The sequence below is a fragment of the Balaenoptera borealis genome, assembly GCF_965194805.1.
Source record: "Balaenoptera borealis genome assembly, chromosome: 3".
Taxonomy (NCBI): domain Eukaryota; kingdom Metazoa; phylum Chordata; class Mammalia; order Artiodactyla; family Balaenopteridae; genus Balaenoptera; species Balaenoptera borealis.
Genome location: NC_138866.1, coordinates 102,967,029 through 102,986,289, shown reverse-complemented (window position 1 = coordinate 102,986,289; position 19,261 = coordinate 102,967,029). Strand labels below are relative to the sequence as shown.

Sequence of the window (19,261 nt, the reverse complement as noted above, 5' to 3'; positions counted from 1 at the left end):
CTGGGTGAGTTCATCTGCGACATGTACGCATTTTTCAAAATCTGCACATAAATTCACTATGAACTCATTTCCTCCTTCCTTATAAAGGAAGATAAGGTTGCAACTTTCACACTATTTTCATGGTCAAATGAAATCATGCACAGGTAGATTCAAAATAGTATTTCTAGAACCAGTGATATAGAACATCGATAATAAAAATGGAATCTTGGAGTTCAGGTAACTGGCAACAAAATTAATTACTGTTGAAAATTTAGGCACTCATTTTTTGATATTCTAGAAGGAAAATATGGAAAATATTTGTGAGCATGATTTCACTTAAAGCTCATAAATATTTTGTCAGTAAAGTGAAAAATGTGAAAAATATGCCATATATATATATATATATATATATATATATATATATATATATATATTATATGTAAAACCTGGTTCAATAAATTTAAATTTGAATTTCTTCTTCCTTGAAAAGGATGCTGTTTTAAAAATACATGTATTGTTGGTGCCTCCTATCAAAAGGAAAACAGGTATACAGTAAATTACATGAAAAACTGTCAGTTAGAATACTGATAACTCATGCTTCCACTATCCATTCCAGTATACTCAGCCCATGAACCATGAATCTTTCTAGCCTGTCCAGTGGGAACAAACACTATTCCTGACGTGACTGAATACTGGGCACTGTCATATCTAGTTCTTTTGGGTGGACCTTACCCTGGTCTTGGGAAGTTTTCTCATATGCATGTACTTATCATTATTCAGCTGATTTGTCAAAGGGGGTCCTTTGCAGGATTATAAAACTAGAATATTTCTACTACTGCATTTCTTTAAATGGATGCTTTATTTCATAGATTGCAACTGAAAATCTATGGCTCACATACCTCCAGAGGTTGTACCTTGTTTGACATGTTCTGTGTTGGCTTTCATACTGTTTTATTTTGTTTTGCTTATCAATTAAATTCAAAGTTCCAGACTTTCTATTCTAGTCAAGAGGGAGTAACGGGGAACTAGAGATTCCCCCCACATGAAAAGTTAAAAAGTGAGCGAAATATATGAAACTTTGTTTCTCAATATACTGAAGATCTGTCAAAGAAGAACAGTGATTTCAAGGAGGTGAAAAGAATTAACAAGGTGAGCCTTACCATTACTTCAGCTTACTTCCCTGAGGGAGTTTCCAGGCCACTGTGCAAAGGGAAAACCCAAGTGGAGTCCACTGGACTCTCTGAGTTGGAAAGACAGAGTTGAAAATCTGAAAAAGCCAATGTAGCTAGAAGTCACGGGGCATACATACTATCAAAAAGAAGAGAACTGAACAGAAAGAAAGCAACAATCTGCTAAAGGGTCATCTTGAGCAATCAGCTGAGTAATAAGTGCACCCATGTGATGAAACTACCCAAAGCCAGGTTAAAAGCCACCCTTGAAAGAATTAGATGTCACAGTGCCCAACACTCACCAAGGCTAGAAATAGTGCTTGTGTCTACTGCAGAGACAAGAAAACCTTATCATTCACGAGTCAGTAGGCAGAGGACATGGATGAGTCTTGCTTCAGTACTGAGGAATAATTAGCCTGAAGTTGAGTGCTATTTCATTCCCACTTAACAAATTTTAAAAAGCAAGACCTACCTAAAGAACTATACGTTTCCATGTAACTTAACTGTGTCTCAGAACAGAGCTCAAGAATATTTAGAGGATACCAAAAGTATCCAGCAACTAAAAAGTAATATTTGCAAAGTCTGTCATCCAATATAAAATTACCAGGCACATGAAGTAGCAGAAAAACACAACACAAAATAAGGGAAAAAAAATTATCAATCAAAATTGACCAAGAATGGACACACATGTTAGAATTGTCAGTCAAGGGCATCAAAACAATTGTTATAAGTATTGCATGTATCAGAAAGCTAAGTAGAGAAAGACAATGTCAGGGGAATGAGAAGGCAAGCCACAGACATGGAGAAAGTATTTTCAAAAGGCACATGTGATGAAAGTCTATTATCCAAAATATTCAAAGAAATCTTAAAACTCAATAATAATAAACAACTTGATTAAGAAATGGGCCAAAAAGCTTAACAGACATCTCACCAAAGATAATGAACAGGATTGCAAATAAGCAAATGAATAGATGTTCCACATAGATCGTCTCAAATGAAAATCAAATTAAAACGAGGTATCATACGCACCTACCGGATCAGCCGAAATTCAAAATACTGACAATGTCAAACACTAGAGAGGATGTGGAACAAGAGGAACTGTTATTCACTGCTGGTGAGAACACAAAATGGTCCAGCCACTATGGAAGACAGTTCGGCAGTTTCTTACAAAACTAAACATACCCTTACCATAGAATCTAGCACTCATACTCCTTGGCATTTACCCTAAGGAGCTGAAAACTTATGTCCACATAAAAACCTGCATATGAATGTTTATAGCAGCTTTATTCATAATGGCTAAAACTTGGAAGTAACCAAGATGTTCTTCAGTAGGTGAATGAATAAAAACACTCTAGTACATCAAGGCAATTCAATATTATTCAGTGATGAAAAAGAAATGAGCTATCAAGCCCTGAAAAAAACCACAGAGGGACCTTCAATGCATATTACTAAATGAAAAAACAAAGTCAATCTGGAAATGCTACATACTGTATGACTCCAACTATATGACGTTTTAGAAAAGGCAAAACTTTGGAGACAGTAAAAAGATCAGTAGTTGCCAAGGATTTGGCGAGGGAGGAGGAACGAATGGATGAAGCACAGAGGATTTTTAAGGCAGTAAAAGTACTTTGGGGGCTTCCCTGGTGGCGCAGTGGTTGAGAATCTGCCTGCCAATGCAGGGGACACGGGTTCGAGCCCTGGTCTGGGAAGATCCCACATGCCGCGGAGCAGCTGGGCCCATGAGCCACAACTACTGAGCCTGCGCGTCTGGAGCCTGTGCTCCGCAACAAGAGAGGCCGCGATAGTGAGAGGCCCGTGCACCGCGATGAAGAGCAGCCCCCACTTGCCACAACTAGAGAAAGCCCTCGCACAGAAACGAAGACCCAACACAGCCAAAAAAAATAAATAATAAATAAATAAAATTTAAAGAAAGAAAGAAAAAGTACTTTGTATGATACCATAATGATGGATACATGTCATTATACATTTGCCCAAATGTATAAAATGTAAAACACTATGAGAAAGGTAATGTCTACTCTGAATTTTGAGTGATTATCTTGTGCCAATGTAGGTTTATCAATTGTAACAATATACCCACATGCTGGTGGGAGATGGTGATAATGGAGGGAGGCTGTGCATGCGTGGGGGTAGCGGGTACACGGGAAATCACTACACGTTCCCCTCAATTTTCCTATGAACCTCCCCCCCCCATAACATCTTAATTTTTAAAACAATTAAGTAGAGATATGGAAGATACAGAGACTCAATTTGAACTCCCTGACATGGAAAATAAATGTCTGAGATGAAAAACACAGTGGCTTGGATTAAGAGTAGATTAGACATTACAGAAGAAAAGGTCAGTGAATTTGAATGCCTAGCAATAGAAATAATTTAAAGTGAAACACAGAGAAAGAAAGGGGGGCAGAGAGAGAGGGAGAGAGAACATAAGAGCATCCGTGGCCTGTGGGACAACTTCAAGAGGCTTAATATATGTATAAGTGAAATCTCCAGAAGACAGGGGCAGAAAGAATATTTAAAGAAACAATGGCCAAAATTTCCCCAAATTTAAAGAAAACTGCAGACTCACAGGCCCAAGTAGCTCAATAAACCCTAAGCACCAGAAACACAAAGAAAATCACACCATGGCACACTGCAATCAAATTGTACAGGTGAGTAAAGAAAACAAAACCTTAAAAGCAATTATGGGGGGGAAAAGACATGTACAAGGTAACAAAGAAGACAACAGACTCATCATTGAAAATAAGGAAGCGAGGCAAACACAAAGACAATGGAACAATATCGGCCAAGTAAAGTTTTAAAAATGACATTCGGAATCATATGATTCTCTCAATAGATGCAGTAAAAGCATTAGACAAAATGCAACATTGATTTCTGATCAAAATTCTTAGCCTACTGGAAGTAGAAGATGGCTGTCTTAACTGGAAAAGTTGCATCTGCAATAAGCCCAAAGCTAATATCACAGTTAATCAAGAAAGGAACGTCTTCCATATAAGATCAGGAACAAGGCCAGGATGTCTGCTCTTATCACTTTTACTTGGCATTATACTGGAAATCTTAGCCAAGGCAATAAAGCAATCAAAACCGTATCAGGCTTTCCTTTGTGTGAAAAATGATAAGCCAATTAAAAAATTCACATGAAAATAATTCAAAGGTTCTAAAATAGATAAAATAACTTTGAAAAAAAGAAAAAGTTGGAGGGCTAGCACTATCTGATTTTAAGACTTTATTTATTATAATGTATAACTATAGTAATCAAGACCATGTGGTAGTGGCATATACATGGAGAAAAAGATCAGAATAAAAAATCCAGAAACAGAAATAATCTCCACACATATACAGAAAGCTGAATTTTATAAAAGGTGCAAAAGCAGTTTAGTACAGAAAGGATAGTGTTTTCAAAAAATGGTGCAGGAACCATTGGATTTCCATATGTGAAATAAAGAACTTGGGTCTATAACTTATACCACATTAAAAATAATCACATCAAAATGTATCATAGACCAACGTGTGAAACATAAAAATATAAAACTTATACAAATAAAACCACAAAAAAATAAAAGTGGGCAAAATACTTGGATAGTTAACTAATGAAGATACATGGATAGCATATAAACAGATTCTAGGATGCCTGAAATCATTAGTCATTAGATAAATACAAAATAAAAGCAGTATAAGATAACAAGACACATGTATTAGAATGGCTAAAATCCAAAAGACTGGCCTTACATTGGAAGGATTTGTATGACCTGGAATTCATGGTGGTGAAAATGTATATAGAATGTACAGGTGGTGAAAATGTATATAGAATGTACAGGTGGTGAAAATGTATATAGAATGTACAGGTGGTGAAAATGTATATAGAATGGTACAAGCACTTAGGAAGAGTCTTAAAAATTAAACATGCTCCTAATATATGTTCCAGCTATTCTAGTCTTAGGTATTTATTCAAGAGAAATGTAAACATATGTCCATACAAATATAAGTGCTCCTAACAACTTTATTTTTTAATAGCTAAAAACTAGAAACATACCAACTGGCCATTGAAGGTGACCGCATAAACAAACGGTTATATTTTAATACAATGAAATGCTACCTGGCAATAAAAAGAAATAAATTATTGCTAAACCCTACAACATGGTTGGATCTCAAAACAGCTATGCTGAGTGAAAAGAACCACACAAAAGAAGGATGCATGCTGTAAGATCTATTCACATAAAAGTGTAGAAATGCAAAAAAAAAAAAAAAAAAAAAAATTCTATAGCACCATAAAGCCAGCCAGTGATTGCCTGGCATGGCGGGGCAGTCAGGATGGATGGCTTCAATGGGGCATAAAGAACCTTTTTGGGTTGATATAGATATGCTCATTTTCTTGTCTGTGGTGATGGTTTCATGGGGTATACATATGTCAAAACTTAAATTGTACAGTTTGAAGATGTAGACTTTTTTTTTTTTTCAATTATACTTCAATAAAGTTCTTTTTAAATTTTCACATCTCCAGCTTCTCCTAAGAAACTGGAAACTCTAGCTGCACTGCAGCTGCGGGACTGGATGGCAGTGGAAACTGTCTCTTTCCCAAGTCACTTGCTCTCAAGTTTGCCACAGTCCTTGTCCCTCCCCTTTGTTGCCGTTATCCTACTTTATTCACTTACTTGACTGCCTTAGGAATAAGAATTTATGACTATCAATTGATTTCTTATCTTCTCTTAACAAACAAAGAGATATTAAAATGGTTTCTCCCAGCAGTCTGAAGTAGAAATCATAGAAAGCTCTTAACTTTTTCCATGGTACTCTCTGTTATTGGGTCCCAACTGCTTTTCCACACCCTTTTCTTAACACTCCCTTCATCAGCCAATATACATGTGAAATTCTGTATTTTATATATACTCTTGTCCACATTCCCAAACAAGCTGTATGTGTTGAGTCTGCTTATTTAGCATGTTTATGAGATCCATGTTTAAACTATTAACAAAGAAAGAAGGAAAGAAAAAGAACAGTCTGCCTTTAAACTCACAGTTAGGGCTTTTCATTTCTACCAAATGGTAACTGGAAGTTATCTTATCTCTCTCCAAGAAGGGGTAATAGAAAGAAAAGAACCCTTGACAAAAAAATGATTTCTTGCTGTTTGGTACAGGATATAAGAGGTTTAAAAATAAATGACCTTATGGAAAATGAGAGGTTTTAAAAGTTATCATCAATAATTTCATCAGTACAGGCTGGTGTAGCTGTAATGGGCCAGGTGATGCCCAAAATTTTTCTATTGTCTTTAGTCATCAATCTTCAGATGTCAAGCTATTGCTGAATCAAGCTTGTAAATTCCTTACTATATTGGGTCAACCCAAGTTACAGATCATGTCATAATCTTTTTTTTTTTCTCCTGCAAACTCACCCTAGCTGTGCTGACATTTTTGTTTGTAATACTTTTTTAAAATTCACTTGCTTCCCAAGATGAAGAATAAATAATAAATATTATGAGGTTAGAGTTCATCACATTAGTTTCACTTTTTTATAATTTATGCATAGATACAATTAAAATATGAGATAATTATTGCTTGCATATTTTGCATGCCTGTCTTAAATTTATCCTGAAATATTTTAATATTTGTAATAGTTTCATTATTTACTTACAAATAAAACTTCTCATCCCATACTGGATTCAAGTTTCCAAAAATGGTTTTAGTTCTTCTTTTGTTCTTTCCGACTTGAACTGTAACATATGGGTCACTTGACCCTGTTTTATCTTTTGCCTGCAAGCCTTGTGCAGAAACCACTGAAATAAATCAAATTCAACCTTTTAATATAAAGATTTCCTCAGAAACAAACAAAAATGGTAATGAAGGAAACATTTTCTATTTCATTGTCCCCTTGGTTTGCAATGCAACCCCATTGCTTTCATTTTCATGAGCAACAGGACTTAACAAAATGTTTAATAAAAGAATGAATCACGGAACATTAAAACCTTCCTTTGATGAATATTTGCTTTTGCCTGTAATGAACAGTAGTGGTATACATACATATGCATATTAGCTATATACTCATATATATCACTGCACCATGTATAGATAAATGAGAATGCACATACAATAAGCAAATTACCCAATGTAATTCAAAGGTCTGTGATTTAAAATGTATTTATTTATTTATGAATTTACTGTCAGTATTGATCAACTCAACTCAGTAATAGAAGCTTCTTTATTTTACCTTTTGAATACAATATGAGTAAGTTAAAAGGCGTGGTAAATATCCACATGTAACATATGCAGTTGCTGTTACCTACAAGCAACTTCAGAAGTTCAAGTTATTAGACATCACTAAACTCAGATTGCCGAATCAAGGATCAAATGAATGAGGGATATCGATCCAGGAGTAAATAAAACAATATTTGTTTTCTCATTAAGAAAAACTGACTGAAGAGATTACTGGCTACTCTTGTCATCAGTAGCAGGCAGCAACAAAACTAGTCTCTTGTAAACTGCAGCGTATTGATGAGTATATTACAAAACAGAACTTTCTTCCTCTTGAAGAGCTTTTGATTAGAACAAGACATAGACTGAAATGATTTCAATTATCTAGTACACATTTCAGAAATTTGAAGTACCAATTCGACTTCAATATTGACAAGATTGAAAAATTCTATTTATCTTACCTATAACTATTAGTAGCAGTGATTTCTAAGACATATAAAAATCTCAATATGGAATGAAAATTTTAAAAAAGACTTATTTTTACCTGTAATGGTTATTTTTGCTGACCACTTAGACGTCCCGTCCAGTACACTCTGTTTGGCCGCCTTTGTGTACTGCACAAAATCTTCTTTAGAAATCTGAAACATTTCCTGAATTACTTCAAACACTTCTGGCCTGTTTGTCTCCCTGATCTTCATTCTTTCTTTCATGGCTGTTATAATGGTCTGAGTCTTGTCTTCCGCACCATGCTTAGAACTCTTTTCTGCTGCTCCTATAATAGAAAAATAAACGGTGATGTAAATATACATGAAGTTACTTTTTGAGGGACCAGGAGAGGGAGGAAAAAAAAAGGAAGAACATGAGAATGAATGAATGCTTTCATTGTGAGGAGTCAGGGTGGCTTTTTCAAAAAATATCAGGGGAACAAGCTCTATGTTGAGACTAGCCCTTGTGTTACTGGCAAGGAAATGGACCTCCACGATCCCAGTTTTTTCAGTTGTATTACTGAACTGAATCACAGTTGTGCAAATATTTGGTTTGAATTTTTAAAAACAAATTTCAAAACCAAAAGGAACGCACACAATCAAATCTGTTATATACCACACATATTTACTCACCGAGTAACCAAAACAAGATTGAGAAACAGACTGGATGCATACGGCAAATGTCACTTGAAAATCAATATTTCAAATACTTGTGTTCATCTAAAGTACCAAATTATTTTTAATTGATGAAATTTATCATAATGAAAAGCTTAAATTTTTCCCTGCAAAATAAATACCACCACTATTTGTTATATTGAAATATAGGGTAAAATTTTACTTGGAATGAAAGTAATTCTGCTATTTAAAAAGGATGTGGAAACCACTGGGCTGGACTACCTCTACCTCACGGACCACAGACTTGAACTCTCATTCTGTGATATGGCCATAGTTTTAAACAGGCTGAATTTTCACTTTCTACTCAAAACTCTGTTTTGTTTTCTAAGACATTGTTTTTTCATGATCGGTCTCAACTTTCTGGGCACTTTTGTTTATAACACAAATCCTGGCAATGAAGGATTTCCAAAAGCCAATTCTTGGGTCCCTCACCTTCTCCAACTACCAGCCGGATAGTCTTATGTGGCCTCTGCGTTGTTCAGTATTCCACAAGCAAATAGTGGACCCTGATTCCAGCTCTCATGTTTCCTTACTGAGTTTGAAGTAGGAAAGCAAAAGCCCATGTATCAGGGTCTATAGGAACTGTCGCTGCTGAAACCAAACACTTTTTGGTACAGAAGCAACTGAGATATAAGGAAAAGAAGAAGAAAATTGTGTCTATAGGTGGTAATCGTTCCAAATTTTATCTCCATGACTGTAAATACTGCCCAACTTGTATTATATTTTTTGAAATATTGTATTTCTGAAATAAGCATACTAATAGAGTTTAGAGACTGAATGTGATAATTTATCTGTACAATTCCTATCACAAAGGATAGCCTCAGTAATGTTCTTTGGGTCTACTTCTGTGAATGTTATGCTCAATTTAAGTACAGAAGCTAAGACAAAATACAAAAAGTCAACTCTGAACTTTCCTCGTAATAAATTCATCTAAAATTTAACGGCAGTATTTTACTGAACATCTTCATTTATTTGAAAATAAAACATTTATTTTCTAAAGTAGAAAAAATACATTCATAGTAATCAAAGTATAATTAGAGTACACTAAAAGAGATGAAAAATCTATTGGCAGAAAGGGCAGTTTCCTTGTCTTTATCTCTCTTTTTTTTTTTTAACCTTTGAGAATTTATACCACATTTAAAAAAAATACTAAAAATTAATGTATTCCATTTAAGATATAATTTGAAAGGACATTCTAAATGCCCTAGTCGTCTGTTAAAGCATGCCCTCGAACAGCTACACATTTGTGAATTGTGCACCTTTAAGCAATTAAGCATTTTTGTAATTTGTCAGTAATGGTTTAGCTCCACAGAACATTAACTCTTACATGGTAAAATTAGCTTAGGCCACACTATATAGTTACAATTCCCCAAAAGGCATATTTTACTTCAAGTATTGGAATATTCATTAAAAAGAAAGAACAGCGGGCCTCCCAGGTGGCGCAGTGGTTGAGAGTCTGCCTGCCGATGCAGGGGACACGGGTTCGAGCCCTGGTCTGGGAAGATCCCACATGCCGCGGAGCGGCTGGGCCCGTGAGCCACAATTACTGAGCCTGCGCGTCTGGAGCCTGTGCTCCGCAACAAGAGAGGCCGCGATGGTGAGAGGCCCGCGCACCGCGATGAAGAGTGGCCCCCGCTTGCCGCAACTAGAGAGGGCCCTCGCACGGAAAAGAAGACCCAACACAGCCATAAATAAATAAATAAATAAATAAACCCAAAGCTTTAAAAACAAACAAACAAACAAAAGTTTATTAAAAAAAAAAAAAAAAAAAGAAAGAAAGAACAGCAGTGCCTTGAAAAAGTCACCTACAAGATTCAAAGTGCCTCAGAAGTTTGGTTTGTAAAGGTCATTCTAAGAATGCTCAAAGTGTCATAAAAATGTTGACTTCCCCCAGATTTCTAAACAACTATTACTGTTGTGACTATTATGCCCTCAAAGCTCTAGAAAAGTGTGTTAAAGTTCCCAAGAGTTAAATGTACTTTGGATTATTTTTCTAAATTCAGGAAGAACCAGCTGACTGCCATCCACATAATAAATGTTCATTCTAGTAATAACTACCAAATTCAAGGCTGGAATGTCAAGAGATTTTTCTTCCTAAGAAACCAAATCTCTGTACCTAACAACTGCCGCTTGAATTCTTTTAAGGAATTAATTAGGAAAGCTTGACAATTAGCTTTGAAATCATTCACCAATGTTTTTGATGTTGGAGTAGAATATCTACTCAATATGTACAGACAACATACAGACCCATAAGTTGTGAAATCGCCAATCTAGGAGAGCAAGTTAATAGAGACTTAGGTTTGAGCCTTTTAACTGTTATTTCTAGAAAAGATACATAGCTTTTTTTAAGTTCTACTTTTATATTTTTGATCTGAAGAAAACGATTCAAAGTAGATCTATTTAGTTCAGGGATACAAGACAAATTCATAATTTTTGTAACTCATCTACAATGACTTTTCATTGCCCTGTTATTTATTGAACCTATATATCTCATCTTATTTTTCTAATGGTAGTACGTCAACCAGAGATCAACAATAAAGGAGATCAAGAGATATTACACAGTGAAAGCACTTGGTAGAGTAATACATACTTTACCAAGTGCTTTCACTGTGTAATATCTCTTTTGATCTCCTTTATTGTTGATCTCTGGTGACATATTACTGTATTTCAATGAAGCTGCTAGAATGCAGACAAAGAGAATGGACTTGAGGACACAGGGGTAGGGGAGGGTAGCTGGGATGAAGTGAGAGAGTAGCATTGACATATATACACTACCAAATGTAAAATAGATAGCTAGTTGGAAGCAGCTGCATAGCACAGGGAGATCAGCTCGGTGCTTTGTGACCCCCTAGAGGGGTGGGATAGGGAGGGTGGGAGGGAGGCTCAAGAGGGAGGGGATATGGGGATATATGTGTACATATAGCTGATTCACTTTGTTATACAGCAGAAACTAACACAACTTTGTAAAGCAATTATACTCCAATAAAGTTGTTAAAAAAAAAAATCAGGCTCTGGATCATAAAAAAAAAGAAAAGAGTAATACATTATACAAATGGAATGCATCTTTGCTATTTTTAAAAAAACTTAGGGACTTCCCTAGTGGCACAGTGGTTAAGAATCCGCCTGCCAATGCAGGGGACACGGGTTCGAGCCCTGGTCTGGGAAGATCCCACATGCTGCGGAGCAACTAGGCCCATGAGCCACAACTACCGAGCCTGTGTGTCTGGAGCCTGTGCTCCGCAACAAGAGAAGGCGCGATAGTGAGAGGCCCGCGCACCACGATGAAGAGTGGTCCCCGCTTGCCGCAACTAGAGAAAGCCCTCGCACAGAAACAAAGACCCAACACAACCAAAAATAAATAAATAAAATTAAAATATCCCCTAAAACTTAAAAAAAAAAAAAAAAAGAATCCGCTTGCCAATTCAGGGGTCACGGGTTCGAGCCCTGGTCGGGAAAGATTCCACATGCCGCAGAGCAACTAAGCCCGTGCGCCACAACTACTGAAGCCCGCGTGCCTAGAGCCTGTGCTCCTCAACCAGAGAAGCCACCGCAATGAGAAGCCCGCGCATCACAACGAAGAGTAGCCCCCACTTGCCGCAACTAGAGAAAGCCTGTGCGCATTGACAAAGACCCGAAGCAACCAAAGATAAAAAAATAAATAAATTTAAAAATAAATAAATAAAAACACTTAATTGACAGATTAATACAATTATGCACAACAAAACTGCAAGAGATTTCAACCTTAGACAGAGGCAGACTTATCCCACATGGCTCCCTTCCACCTAATTTAATGGAACATCCAATTAACTAGAAACCTTCATTTTCTTTAACTTTTATTCATTACCCAAAGCATCTAAATTGCATATAAAAGTCAGTTTCACCACTTTTACATGGCAACTTACAATTTCAATTTTCCTTCCAAATAATTATCTATACGCATGTAACAAATATATGATTCCACTGTGGTCTCAGTCTCTTCTCTTTCCTATTTTTCCAAACAGCTGTTCTAAAACATTTCTACTCTTTTCAAGTCACCTACCGCAGCCATCACTCTCCATTCTCAGCATATGATCTTATCTCTTCCTTAACAGAAATGCAGGCTTTCTAAATTCAGTGGTCACGTTTTCTCCCCTCCCCCATGGAAAAAAGCTGAACAACAAAAGCCAAACTTGATTAATAGCATTAGCAGATTTCTGTGGTGTAAATACTCCTAGCATGGCTGATTTCAAGGAACTGCCTCACAGAATTCTTCAATATTTATCAACCAACACTGACACAACTACCTGAATATATATATATATATATGTACACACTACTCTTCAAGGCCAACCACAAGTAAATGTGTATTCCAAGTATCTAACACATTGCTTGGAAAATAGGATACACTCAATAAATAGAGAAGATAAAATGTTTATTGGGGGAATCTAAAAAAGAAACAATATATTTGAGTATTTAATTGGCTCTGGGTTTAATTTAATGTGCTATAAACTTCTTGCACACTGTGACCACAAGGTCAAAATCCTGGAAGAAACAAGAATGAATTCTATCTAAAATGATAAACATGCTGTGGAATATATTTTATGAAGAGACAAAACACACCTGGCCCTCAGCTTCAGATTTGGGACTTTCAGAAAACAAATGGGTGCCCAGCATTGTAAAGCAGAATTTGGTTGGCATATATACTTCATGAATTTAATAACGTAAAGCAAGGGCATAAATCCAATTATAAATGCAAAAAAATCAATCAAGACAATCACTTTTAAATAAGGCAAGAAAGCATGGTGCTCATGGTGCTCTGGATATAGCAGAACAGAGCCTTGTGTGTGAATCCTGATTTGCCACTTACTAACCATTTGAACTTGTGCTAGTTAATTCCTCTCTGTAAGCCTCAGTTTCTCCATCTGAGAAACACAAGGAAAGAATAGTAGTGTCTTCCTTTACAGGGTCATTGTAAGGATTAAATGAGATAATGCATATAGTTTCAATAATAACAATTGAATAAGTGTAGGGATTTCAGAATGTCTAAGAGGTGAAGTTACAAGCATTTGTTAAAGAATTTCACATTAACGAGGAATTTTAGGGTTCTGAGCTTCGTAATTACTCGCCCTGTGAAGCAACTCCTTGAAAACTTTTCCCTGGACAGTGCCATGCTCAGTGTCTGCCACAGGCTAAATGCTTTGTAGCTATTTACTAGATGGGAGTCAATGAAGTGCTTGAAGATAAAAGACAACAGAGTTCAAAGAGACTGCAGAAGATACTACTAATAATAACAACAATGATAATAATAATTTATTATTAACATCCATTAACCCTTACCTGTGTCTGAGGCTGGTGAACCCAGAGGTAGCTGGTGGTTAATAAACCTGGAAAGCGCACTCAGGGTCTGATATTGAGGCACGTGTCTCCCTAAGAGCGTCTAGTATGAGAAACTTTATTGCTTTTCTTTTTTTTTTTTTACCAGGAAAACCATGTAGGTGGACCTGCTTTTAACACCTGCTTTTCTTTCCCATGAAATCATGTAGGTGGGCATGTAGTTGGCACTTGCTACCCTTTCCCTTTAGTTGCTTTACGACCAAGATGATCTTAACCCTCCTCTTTTAACATACCTTCAATCTTTCAAGGAATAGCCCCAGACTCCCCCGTCTTCAAGTCAGCCGCCTCCTTTTTCTTGTAAGATCAAAGCTGCACACTCCACACAATTTCTCACAAACAACAAAGGACTGATGCTTAACAGGAGGGTAACGGCAGGAGCACAGATCTAGCGGCGCGTCATCTCCCACCCCTGGAGGTGGGGAATGTGGGCAGGGAGCCTCCTTTTGAGGAACTGCCACCCTCTATAAAGTGACTTCACTGTCAGTAAGCCTACAGCCCCAAATAAAGAAAAGCAACCTTTCCTCTCCTCTGCTTCCGCTATATCAACCCCACCAGATTCGATCATTCCATTTTTAGTAAATGCAAACTTTTAGAACAAGTTTAGAAACGTGCCTGCCAAAACCCCCCCAACAAAATCAGGAATACACTCTCACAATTCTTTGTCAAAACTCCATCTCATGAGCGTTATCTACTTACTTTCTCAAGATTTCCCAGTCATTTCAGAGTCCTATCTATAAGCTATAAGGGAACAAATTAATTGTAAAAAAGGTGGGGGGGGGGCAACTTCAAAAACATTTTTACTATGTAAAGAAAAAAGAAGGAAGCAAGGGAGAGATTGGAAGAGGAAAGATCTTTTTGGTCTCACCACTGTTAGTTACATAGATTTCTTCATATCCTTTTCAAAAAAAAGAAAGAAAGAAAAAAAAGAAAAAATTAAACATAGGATTTCTTTCTTTTTCTCTTTTTTTAAAATAGCCTCTGACACATGTAAATTCGGCTGACACATCTGGTTCACACTGTGGCTAGAAGCTGGCCTGGCGCTCACCACTAGGCAGTAATGCTTTCCAGCTGGGTATAAGGACTCTCATAGGACACCATCCTCACACATGGTCCCTCTTAAAGCAAGACAAACAAGGCCACTCTATAAGTTTTTCTAAGCACAGATGAAAACCAGGTCACCGTGTTACCACAAAATACCAAACATCCCTCTCCTAATATGAGTGACTACTGCTTCTTTACTAAGTACAGCTATTAGCCTCACTCTGCTTTCCTCGTAGATTTTTTTTTTTAATGTACACAACCACAGAATTGTCCTCACTTCAAGGCAAACCCGATCAAGAGAAATCCTCTGCTTTTTTAATGCCCTCTTACTGAGATGCCCTGGTGTGCGTTCTCCATGAAGTGATGGGGAATAAACTGAACTTTTAAAACCATAGGTGTGTTCCTGGTGGTCTTTAGCTGGAGGGCATTGACAGGTATTATTATTTTCACATATATGGAAAATGGTGCTCAGAGAGGTTTTAAAAAACTCTACTAGTGACAGGATTAGAAGCCAGATCTTTCTCAAGTAGTTCAGGAGTATGAAAAAAATGTATATAGATAGATAGGTAGACTTTGCTTAGGTTACATAGAATACTTCTGTGACATTATGTAAGGCATACTCACCCTTTTTGTGCCCCATGTACCCTATCCCAAAACCTGAAAATGCTTCATTATAAGGTTATTCCTTTGGGTTAAGGAACTGACAATTGTTCTAAGCTAACTTAACTATTGATTCCACTTTTATCCAAATTTACTTATCAAATCATTTCCTCTTTAGTGTTGAAAAGTCAGTGTAGCGAGTGAGTTGTGATTGGAGACGGTGGACTGAGGGTATACCCCGAGCTTTGTGGGTTGGTCATAGAGGGAGGCCTTGAGGAGTCATCATGATGGGGAGCGCTGGGAAGCCAAGGTCTGGGCAGCACAGAATGTCTAAAAGACAGGGAGGGGGGAAAGTACTGGAGATAAAATTTAACAACTTTCCATTTTTCCCCCTAGGGTCCACTTTGCATATTTCTTTATAAATTAGGAGAGATCACTAGGCTGGGAGTTCAGAGACCTTAGTTGTAACCCTACCTACGTTACCATTTGATTCTTTTTGACAAGATACTGAACTGTCTGAACTAAGTAAAATCAGTAGATCGTGTTCTCCAATCCGCTGATCTCAAAGGCTCCCTTAATGATCTATGGTTCTATGGAAGGATGATCTTTAAACCATTTCATGCTATTTCTAATTGTGTTCACATGCCCTCATTTGTTACTTCCCCAACATTTATTATGCAGCTAGCTGTGCTTAAATGTGTGCTAAATTATGGGGAAACAAAGACCGGTCTCCACCCTATAGCAGTAGATACACAAAATCCTATTTCTAAGCTTCCTAAGTATATTCATAACATAAACGTACTTTGCATAATTGCTGTTGACAGAGTAGAATGTCAAAAGTTTCCAACATATGTGTTTACATCTATTCACCTGAGTTAAGTTTTAGAAAATATGTCTGAGTCCAGGGACAACACTGATTTCTTTCTTTCTAGATCTGAAAGCCCAGAATAACGCTCCCACCCATAGCTGTTCAACATATACAAATAACTAACCGTCTTAAGATAGTGTGGTTGCAAATGTGGTAGCAGAAATATGAAAAAAAATCAGTATCTAGTTTGCAGACAGGAGTGCACTAGCCAGATTTTGTGAATGTTACGAATTCGCAATGGCTAATAATTAGTGCATGTAAGCTTAACATAATGTCAGTGGGAAACACAGAACAAAATAGCACATCTCACAAGATGCTGCTTTCCTGAACTGTTGATGAAATACTTTCTCTCTTTATGCAGATACTTGAAATTTCCAGTTAGGAATTAAAACTAGGCAGAATATTTTTTCAGTGGGGCTCTGGAATTTCTTCTTTGGAGATGTCTAAGAAAGTGCTAGCCAGTTGGGTTGGGCTACATGGTTATTTGCATATTTTTCTGATTTTGAAGTTATCTCTTTTCTACTGTAAAAAGATAATCAAGGAAAATATTTTAGATATGATCTCTCTTTTTACATATGTCTCACTCTGCATACAACCTCAACCCAGCCAACATACACTTGTTTTCACTTTTTCCTAGTTTAAAACTGCCACCATAACTGTTTTGGCAAGGTCCTTATGGGTTACATGAATATCATTCAGGGTCAGAAACTGCTCCTCCATTAGCTGCATCACCAAATGCCATTTCTTCCATCACCAAATGCCATTTCCAAAAAAAGAGTAAATGTATTTTCAAATAACAGGACAGAAATGAGTTAATTCAAGAAAAATAGGTGAACTCTATCCATCGCTACTGGCCTGGAACAGGGAGGGGTATGACAGATCAGTGCTCTTCTCTCAAGCATTGCTATGTTTTCCTTTGCTATCCTTTGCTCCTACCTTCCACTTCACATGGCTGTTAGCCTCAGGCCAGGAAGGCAGTGAAGTGTAGAAACCACCAAGTAGAATCAACTAGACAGGAGCTGAAATGATGCTGTTTGGGGAACCTATTTCCATGCATCTCTGCACCTGCACGGAGGTACTAGAACAGTGAGTGGGATATTATCACCTGGTCTAATTTCCCTTGACTGCAAGTATGTAAGTCACAGACCCAAGACTTGATGGGACTGAAATACCAAACTCAAATTAATTTGAAGTAACTTTAAATACCCTTTATTTTGTACAGGTCATTAGTCAGACCCAAATGCAGACTTATTTTTCCTTTTGATTTATTCTGAGTGTATGTGTGTATGCACGTTGACAGACTGCAATGTCTTCAGAAAAGAATTAGCAAAATAATGAGGGTTCTAGAAACCTAAAGAAGACTATTATCTTCAAGTATTTGAAAAACTATCATATATGATAGAAGTCAATTTATTAAATATTTTCTCCAAAGGTCAGATTTGGCTTAACGAAAAGAATTTGCTATAAGGCAAGAGTTGGTTCAAATTTTATTTTATAAGCTAGAATTTTCTAACATGAATTAAGCTGCCTGCCAAGGTGTTAAATTTTCTCTGTAGATGCTCAAACAGAAATTGAATGACCATTTGGAGAAGGAAATCAAAGAACTTCCTTGGGCTTACAAGTGGCAGTATTAGCTGTCTTTTCCAACTCTGATTTCTCTTAATTTTTTATTCTCTCCTTTTCTTTCAATTTTGGCACACATGGAAGTATTTCACACAAGGTGTCACATTGCAGATTTCTTGCTTAAAGCAATGAAAAGAGAAATTTCTTAAGGAAATGTCACTGATTTTGTAGGGACAACTTTAAATTTTATTGACAGTTATTGTGGCAAGTGATGAAGTTGAATTCATGTATTAGCAACACCTCTTTCCATTCAAGGTGAGAACACAGGTTTTAGGGAAAAATAAGGAGGGGTTATCAAGGAAAATATCCTTTTCCTGGGGCATACATGTCTACCCTCATTTTTTCTTCACTGTTTGTGATTCTTCCAATTTACATGTGCATTTTAATGAATAACTTCAGCGCAAAGCTCGCCTAGTGTATTTAACCAATACCAAATAATATCAAGAAATGGAAATAGACTATGAAAATGTTTCTAAAGTTTAATGAATGGGTGGCATCTCTCTTCTCTGAAAGACTTAAAGAAGAATGAACTCATTTCTTAGGTATTATCTGCATCATTTTTTTTTTCTTTAAGGGACTCAAGCCATTTGTTTCTAGATGGCAATATTTTTCCTATCTGTTTTCTCAAAATGTCACTGCCCTAATGTGATTGTTTCTTAAGATGCCTGTTCACAATTCAGTTTTTAAACAGGTAGACTGAATTTTAATTGTATTATGAGATCTTGCAAGTAAATTGGCTGAGTAATATTGAGTCAATCTGCCTTCTTCTAAGCACTCATTCCTAAATATGCCTTTTATTTTTCAAAGAAGGGGTACTATTTTGTTTCAAAAAACACATTCATTACCATTAACAGTCTTAGGCTGACCTGACTCTGTAGGGAGAATACTGATCAGGTAGAGGAAAGCGTACAGTATGTGTGACTGTTACTGCAAGAGCCAGCTGTGCCAGCATTTCTGATTCAATCTTTATTTTGAAATTTTCCTCTGTCCTCCCTCAATTTCAGGCAACCTATGTACCTTACAATGACTGCATTCCTATAAAGAATGAACAAAGGGGACAATATTTAGATGTGAAAAAGATCATTTGAAAATGAAAATCCATGTTTAAATAGATTTGTTCAGCCGTGCTTTTTTAGTTATATAAGGTCATCAGACAAATCCAGCAGTGAAAAGCCAATAATATGTATTTTAGAGTATGATGTTTTGGCATTTCAGGACCTAATCTAAAGTACCAGTATAAAGGAT

At 36.7% G+C, this 19,261-nt stretch overlaps 1 protein-coding gene across 1 annotated transcript in view; it reads right to left on the bottom strand.

The window, feature by feature from the left end:
• UNC13C (unc-13 homolog C) overlaps nucleotides 1-19,261 on the bottom strand; it is a 632,162-nt gene that overhangs the window by 358,044 nt on the left and 254,857 nt on the right. The window contains exons 8-9 of the mRNA XM_082388208.1: nucleotides 7,896-8,123; nucleotides 6,795-6,936 (exon numbers count right to left, since the gene is read on the bottom strand). Of these exons, the coding sequence (XP_082244334.1) occupies nucleotides 6,795-6,936; nucleotides 7,896-8,123 (370 nt within the window). The remainder of the gene's footprint in view (nucleotides 1-6,794; nucleotides 6,937-7,895; nucleotides 8,124-19,261) is intronic.